Source organism: Nicotiana sylvestris, chromosome 10, assembly GCF_000393655.2.
Source record: "Nicotiana sylvestris chromosome 10, ASM39365v2, whole genome shotgun sequence".
Classification (NCBI taxonomy): Eukaryota; Viridiplantae; Streptophyta; class Magnoliopsida; order Solanales; family Solanaceae; genus Nicotiana; species Nicotiana sylvestris.
This window is the reverse complement of record NC_091066.1, coordinates 48,035,947-48,043,745: the sequence shown is the minus strand read 5'-3', so window position 1 is coordinate 48,043,745 and position 7,799 is coordinate 48,035,947. Positions and strand designations below refer to the sequence as shown.

Here is a 7,799-nt window from a genome sequence, read left to right as displayed (position 1 = left end):
CTATCGAAGGTTTCTCCCAAAAAGGGTGTTATGAGATTTGGGAAGAAGGGTAAATTGAGTCCTCGGTTCATTAGGCCTTTTGAGGTGCTTTGGAGGATTGGGGAGGTGGCTTATGAGCTTCTTGCCACCCAGCTTATCGAGTGTGCATCTGGTATTTCATGTTTCTATGCTCTGGAAGTATATTGGAGATTCATCTCATGTTTTGGATTTCAGCACGGTTTAGTTGAATGGTGATTTGACTTATGATGTAGAGCCAATGGCTATTTTGGAGCATCAGGTTCGAAAAATGAGATCAAAGGATATAGCTTCAGCGAAAGTGCAGTGGAGAGGTCGGCCAGTGGAGGAGGCTACCTGGGAGACCGAGTGGGAGATGTGAAGCAGATATCCTCACCTATTAAGGACTTCAGGTATGTTTCTTGACTCGTTCGAGGACCAATGTTTATTTAAGAGGGGGAGGATGTAACGTCCCGACCGATCATTTCATGAGTTACCACTCTATTTCCCCCATATTTGCTTCTTATTGTCTTGTTCAGCTGTATTGTGTGTTATTGGGTTAGTTGGTTTGGTTTTGGAGAGGTTTTGGTAAGGTTTGAGACACTTAGTCTCTAAAGTTGGCCTTTAAGTTGGAAAGTCAACAGGAAGTTGACTTGCGAGCATTCGATCTCGAAATTTGATTTTTACAATTCAAATAGCTTCAGGAGGTGATTTAGGACTTAGGAGCGTGATCGGAATGTGTTTTGGAGGTCCGGAGTAGATTTAGGATTGAATTGGCGAAATTGGAAATTCTGGCATTTTCCGGTTGATGGGTGAGATTTTGATATAGGGGTTGTAACGAATTTCGATGTTGTTTCAGGTGTTTTAAAGTTTGGCATAAGTTTGGATAGTGGTATATGACTTGTTAGTGCTTTTGGTTGAGGTCCCGAGAGCCTCGGGGTGATTTTGGATGGTTGACGGGAAGTTTGGAGTTGGGAATTTGCAGCTGAAGCTGCTGAGTTTTCTATCATAACTACACCTGCGGCTTGGTGACCGCAGGTGTTAGCCTGCAGAAGCGGGAGTGAAGTCGCAGATGCGGCCAAGAGAGGAAAAGGCTGGAGCCCGCAGATGCGGAATTTGGGTGCATCTGCGATGTCGCAGGTGCGGTGGCTGGCGGAAAAGTGAAAATCGTAGAACCGGTGCGCTTGGCAGTAGAAGTGGTAGCGCAAAAGCGGAAATGGACCGCAAGTGCAAAAAGCCTGGGTCAGAAAGTATAAATGATTTCCTTCGATAATTTTAAACGGGAAGAAGCCTGGACATAGATCTTGTCCGAAGTATTAGTGTGGCGATGGATCTTCTCCATGAGGCTGGATTGGCCTATTTTGCCTCGGTACTGGGTGACTTATAGTCTATAATGCATGTACATTTCGGGATGGATATTCCCTGGGCCGAGTGGGCCATGTACAGTACCAAGTGGTTGAGCACTGTGTGTGGAGGTATCATACGTGACATTGACCATGCTATCTGTGCATCGGAACTTAGAGTTTTTCTTAGCTTTATACTCTATATTGTTCATACCGTGTTTGTTATTTCTGAGAGAGACATAATGTGTAAGCAAGTCTACTTTTCTGTACAATTATCTGTTGCAACCCATATGGGGTTTGGTTCATCACTACCATCAGTCCATAGTTTGGACTTGTTAGTTACTGAGTTAGTATACACACGTTACCCCCTACACCCCCGCGTGCAGATCCATGTATCTCGGGGCACGATAACGGTTGTTGATCTTGCCAGTGGAGGACTTTCTATGGAGATTGTGAGGTAGCTGCTTGGCGACCGCAGTTCCGCCTTCTCCTTCCTTATCTTTCTTATACTACTTTTATTCAGACATTCTCAAACTATGTAGTCTTATGTAATTTAGACAGTTGTAGTATGTTGCTCGTGACTTAGTGACATCCGAGGTCGGGATTATGTATTTCTTTCTACTGGATTTTAGTACTATTTTATATTATTGAATTTCTATTTAAAAATGTGATTTTTCTTAAGTCTTAAAATGGAAAAAGGGGTGAATGGATAATAATTGGGTGGCCTAGTATCACGGTAGGTGCCATCACGATGTGGTTTGATTTTGGGTCATGACAGAGACTCTGCGTTAGTATGCCAAACATAAGCTAGATAAGCCAAACAACCCATCTCGACCAAATGTCGAGCCTTCAGAAAAGAGATGACCTGACTAGCTGTACTAACGGAGGAACCCTTCCACTCCAATCTCGGCAATTCTGGCCTCTCTAAAGTAACAGTCTTGGCATGGCAATCAAGGATGCCGTGGTATGGGGATAACCAGTTCGTGCCCAGTATGACTTCAAAGTAGGTTATATCAAGAAACAGAAGGTCTGCTCTAGTCTCGTAACCATAGAATGTGACAACACATGACCGATAGATCCGATCCACAACCACTGAATCGCCCACAGGAGTGGACACATGATCAGGAGTACCCATGGATTTACGAGGAATATCCAGGAAATGAGCAAGTAGAGATGATACATATGAATAGGTAGATCCTAGATCAAATAACACTGAAGCATCCTTACTGCAGACAGAAATAATACCTGTGATCATAGCATCTGAGGCAACTACATCTGGTCTGGCCGAAAAAGCATAGAATCTAGCTGGAGCACCGGCTCACTGGCCTCTACCTGACTGAACAATAACTTACTAACCTCCCCCTTCCTGGCCTCCACCTCTAGGACGGCCCCTACCCACCTGTCCCCCCACCTCTAGGCGATCTAATGGCTAGTGCTGCAATCATGGGCTGGTGACCCAGGTGTACTGCTTTTCCCCTATGTCTGGGACAAAATCTCTTTATGTCATCCAGATCCCCACACTCGTAACAACCCCTCAGTGCCATAGACTACTGTCCCGAAGTCTGACCCTGATAGCCTGACTACCCATTGGGAGAACCTTCTATGGCTGGTGGGTGGTAAGAATTCTCTAGTATAACACTAAAATAGGGTCATGCTGGAGCACCCTGAGGAGGTGATGGTGCTGGATATGTAGGCCTGCTAGGCTGACCCCACCCAAACTGACCTGTGCCCCTAGCCGGGGAACCTCTAAAGTCTCTAGAGAAACGGTTCCTCTTTTGCTGCTGCATTTTCTCTCTACCCCTCTAATGGTAGACCTTACTCTTCCGAGCAATCTCCACTACTAGTTGATAATCAGTACCCATCTTGACCTCCCAGGCCATACTAGACCGAACACAGAGGTGCAACCCCACAACAAATCTATGCGCTCTCTCTGCATCCATAGAAAGTATCGTAAGTTCATGGTGAGAAAACTCGGAAAATCTCACCTCATAATCAGTCACTGACATCTGACCCTACTCGAGCTGCTCAAACTAAAACCGCAACTCTTCCCTCTGGCAGGGTAGAATATACCTTTCCAAGAATAAGCGCGTAAACTTGTCCCAAGTCATGGGAGGAGAACCTACTGGCTTGCTAAGAAGATAAGATTGCCACCATCTACAGGCTCTGCCCTCCAACTAGAAAGTAGTGAAATCCACCCCAGGTGACTCTAATATCCTCATGTTGTGCAGTTTGTCCCTGCAACTATCAATGAAGTCCTGGGATCCTCACGTCGCTCACCTCCGAATACAGGAGGGTGTAGCCTAGTCCATCTGTCCAAAAGCTTCTACGGCTTGCCGGCCATCTCAGGTACAACCGCTACAACTGGCTACGCTTGGCCCATGGGTAGTGTACTCGGAGTCTGTTATACTACAGTTGTATGCCCAGGAGCCTGAGAAGTAGGGGTCTGTGCTCCCCCTCCCGCCTGAGATGTGGCTGGGTCTATTAGAAATAAACCAACCTGGGTCATAGAATCCATGAACCGCAGCATACAACCCATGACCTCCTGAAAGCCTAGTGCTGACATGAAATCTACCGGGGCTTGCTCTTCTGCGGGCACCTTGCCCTGCTTCTCAATAATGAGATCATCTACTAGATTCGCTTATTGTGAACTGGGGCAACTTTGCGACGTCCTCGTCCCCTACCTTGGGCCGGTGCCCTCCCGCCTTTGCCTGTCACGATCCAGATTTCCCACCGCTGGGATCGTGATAGCGACTAATATCATAGTTGCTAGGAAAGCCAACGTTAGAGTTATAATCACTTTTCCTTTATATTTCATAATTGAGATTAACAAAAACTGATCCAAACTGGAAAAAAAAATAGAAGTACATATTTAACTGATTGTCTAAACGCTATTAACAACTCCAAAAGTGATACCACCCAGAAACTGGTGTCACAACTCACGAACTTTCTACAATTTACTACAAATATTGGTCTAAAAGAAAGATAATCTGTCTCGAAAGTAAATAAAATAGAGATATAGGATATAGGAGGGGATGTCAGGGCCTGCGGACACCTGTAGGACTTCCTTGGGTCTCCTGAATGAAGTATCAGCAATTGACCTCTCGATCAGCCACTATCAACTCTAAAATCTGCACAGAAAGTGCAGAGTGCAGTATCAGTACAACCGACCCCATGTACTGGTAATTTCCGAGCCTAACCTCGATGAAGTAGTGACGAGGCTAAGGCGGGGCTTATACAATATAACCTGCAACAGTATATGATAAAATAAAAGGAAATACGGAATGAATTGAAATAGTAACTTGCAGCAAAGTAAATATGGATCCCTGATATTCTGCCAGTACTTAGCTATAACCAATCCTTAAGAGATTTACAATGCTAAATATTAAAATCACAGTAGAGGAAGAATACATAAACAACAAAATTATGCGGCACTCATCTTGATCCCACCATATACAAGTAACAATACTAGCATTCACCCTTATTACTACTTGTTGCGGAGTGCAACCCAATCTTACTAGTCCACCCTTATTACTCCTCAATATATCACCCTTATTCCTCTTATTGTAGCGTGCAACCCGAGCCCACCTGCCCACCCTTATTACTCCTTGTTGCGATGTGCAACCCGATCCAACCAGACAATTACATTTCACCCTTATTCCTCCAGTTGCGGTGTGCAACCCGATCCCACCATATCAGTACCAATCATAAAATAAGAACAAGTATTTCATAATTTAGATCAAAACCCTCTACAACATTTATACCTCAAACCAAAATAACGGGAAATCTATACCATTACAAAACTTTACCAGTTAAATACTACACAGTGAGACAAACCAAAGTGTATCATGAAGCACTATTGCGACCAAAACACTCAAGCAAGTGTACGCGATCTTCAAGTAATATAGTAATAAGTAGAGTATCGTTCCCACGAGGACTTGTGATTAACTTATCAACATATGCAAATTCAAACAATTATCTATTCAAGCTAATTCATCATAAAATATATAAAAAACCAATTTACAATTTAACTGGTTGACAAACAATAATACAACGCAAAGTTACTACGCCACTTACGAAATTTTCTTTTAACAATTAATAAGAGAGATATTTCAGGGTTTATGGCCTTGCTAGAGATCATGCTACGCTTTTAGTTTAAAAATGATTTACTGAATTATCTAGGTTATTGATTATAGGGTTAATAATACCCATAAGAATCTGTCGATTTCTTATGCGCCTATTCAAGTTATATTAATACCTATATTTCTATGGTATTAATATTAACTCAAATGCATTTACAAATCCTAATTCTCAACCAAACAAGGCAATTAAGTATAGTTCTATCTTAATCGTGAACCTTTCACCCGATGCCCAGGATCCAGATCTTGCTCTATTTGATTCTATATGCAATCAAGAATTTCCCTTTTCAAGTTTAACTCAAGATTCGTAAATAGTATTTCACTGTTAGCTACACAATAAAATAATTAACAGCAGAATCAATTAAACAACCCTTAACGATAAATTCAAGACCATCAATTTAAGCTTCAAACAACATAATCATCTAACACCCACAACTCCAGAATATTTGGGGTTTTTAGCCACTTATAATTATATAAACATCAACAATATAAGTCTTAAACATAAAACAAATAGATACTAGAAGAAAGTTTAGAAAAACTCTTTTAATCCTTGCTCCAAAGTGTTGTCTCCTCTTGATTTTGATCCTCTAAGACGGATCTCCTCCTCTTTTTCTCTCTCAAAACAGGTCTGGTCCGTTAATAATGGATGATTTACCCTCTTTAATCGTGTAGGAAGTGATTTTGACAAGTATACCCTTTTTAGAATGAAATAGAGTAGTTCTGCAATTTTTACACGTCAGCGATGCTCCGCGCGACAACCCGTGCGTTGCGTACATGGATTAGTCAAACGCAGAATACATTTTGAAGGAGCAAAATAATTTTTGGCTGAAAATGCACTACCGCGGTTCCCCCCACGGCGCGACAATGCAAATTTCTTTGTTGCTTTGTTTTTTCCTTTGTTTTTCTATCCAGGCTTGCTTTGCGACCCCCGAACACGATCCCGACTTGATTTATTTAGCTTTTACTCAGATTTCAAAGCCTCAAATTAATCAAATTTATCCCAAATTTAATTCTTAAGTCAGAATCTCTTCCTACAAGGCATAAAGCAAGAATTTAGTACAGTTCATTATCATTTCAGCTCAAACCTTTGAAAAATGCAATAATTAAAGCGTTGTTACAACAACTAAAACACGAGTTTTTAGCCTATGATCAACACCACACACTTAAACCATTGCTCGTCCTCGAGCAATTAATATACATTTCACATAAGGGCGACCTTTTTATGAAGCAATTTTTCTAACAACACATGCCGACATTTAAGTACCAATTCATAATAGTTCGATCTCAATACATGACTCACAAGTGCCACGCATTTTAATAACTTGCTCACTTACTCTAACACAAAGGTCAAAATGTTTCCTTGCTTTCACAAATCATGTGCCCTCCCACAACTAATATAGACTAGTTCCTCTCAATATAGTATTCACGAATATTTAGGAACTCAAAATAGGAAGAATTAACTCACTCTCAGAATTGAAATTCATGTGCAACAGACGACATACCATATTCTTTCCCCTAGTGTAATACTCTACTAATTGAGCTTATTCAATAAGGATCAAATAGGACATTAATTGGTTGTAATGTCGGCCGAGGAAAGGTGCGATAAATATATAATGTAGTAGCTACACCTTTTTGAGAACTTCATACATACACCATTTCATTTCACAATTTCAGTATTATTCTTATGTTAAACCATCTCCAACCTTTTTGAGGTTGTACATAATAACGATAAATCCCATTCTTTTTAAGAACCATAAGCAAGGGAATGTTACTAATGAAAATACATCCCCTATATATATATACACACATATATATGTATTTTTTTTTATTTTTTTTAATATATAAACCAATAAATCTCTTCTTAGCTTTAATAACATTAAAACAACACTAAGTGCTCATGAGAGATAGAGGTTCAAACAACTGATATATTTACATAAATTGGTAAAGTTTATAATGTGGATGCCAACTAACATATATACAACTAGGTGGGAACAATTATAAAACTGGTTTAACAAAGAAATGCCTATAGCATCTCCTAAACTGAATAATATTACTATTTAGCTTTGCAAAACACTTGAGGGCAAGTTCTAGATATCAACTATTATGCACAGAATATTTCAACAACATCACTCACACATTGGCACACAACTCATTCAAGCTTGGATATTTCTCGACTCTCTAGTCAAAGCAGCTAAGCATAGTTATAAATACATAATTTAAGGAACTTACTTTAGAATCAAGAACTGAGATTGAGCATCACAAATAAGGTACATACAACTTCTGAAGCATGTGCATTTGAGGAGATTAACTCTGTGCGTTAGGAACT

The 7,799-nt window shown here is 40.7% G+C and overlaps 1 protein-coding gene across 1 annotated transcript; it reads right to left on the bottom strand.

Moving 5' to 3' along the window:
- Nucleotides 1–2,106: 2,106 nt before the first annotated feature.
- On the bottom strand, nt 2,107–2,881 carry LOC138879292 (uncharacterized). Its single transcript, XM_070158898.1, has 2 exons — nt 2,737–2,881; nt 2,107–2,582 (listed from the first exon to the last, which is right to left on the bottom strand). Exons 1-2 carry the CDS (start codon nt 2,879–2,881, stop codon nt 2,107–2,109), a joined length of 621 nt encoding a protein of 206 aa, XP_070014999.1.
- Nucleotides 2,882–7,799: the final 4,918 nt, after the last annotated feature.

Excerpts from the sequence above, each read along its gene's own strand:
- LOC138879292 (XM_070158898.1), bottom strand. The coding sequence starts at position 2,881 with ATGGCACTGAGGGGTTGTTACGAGTGTGGGGATCTGGATGACATAAAG. Across the intron at positions 2,583-2,736 it reads GCCTAGAGGTGGGGGGACAG|GTATTATTTCTGTCTGCAGT; the intron begins GTGGGTAGGGGC and ends CTATGATCACAG.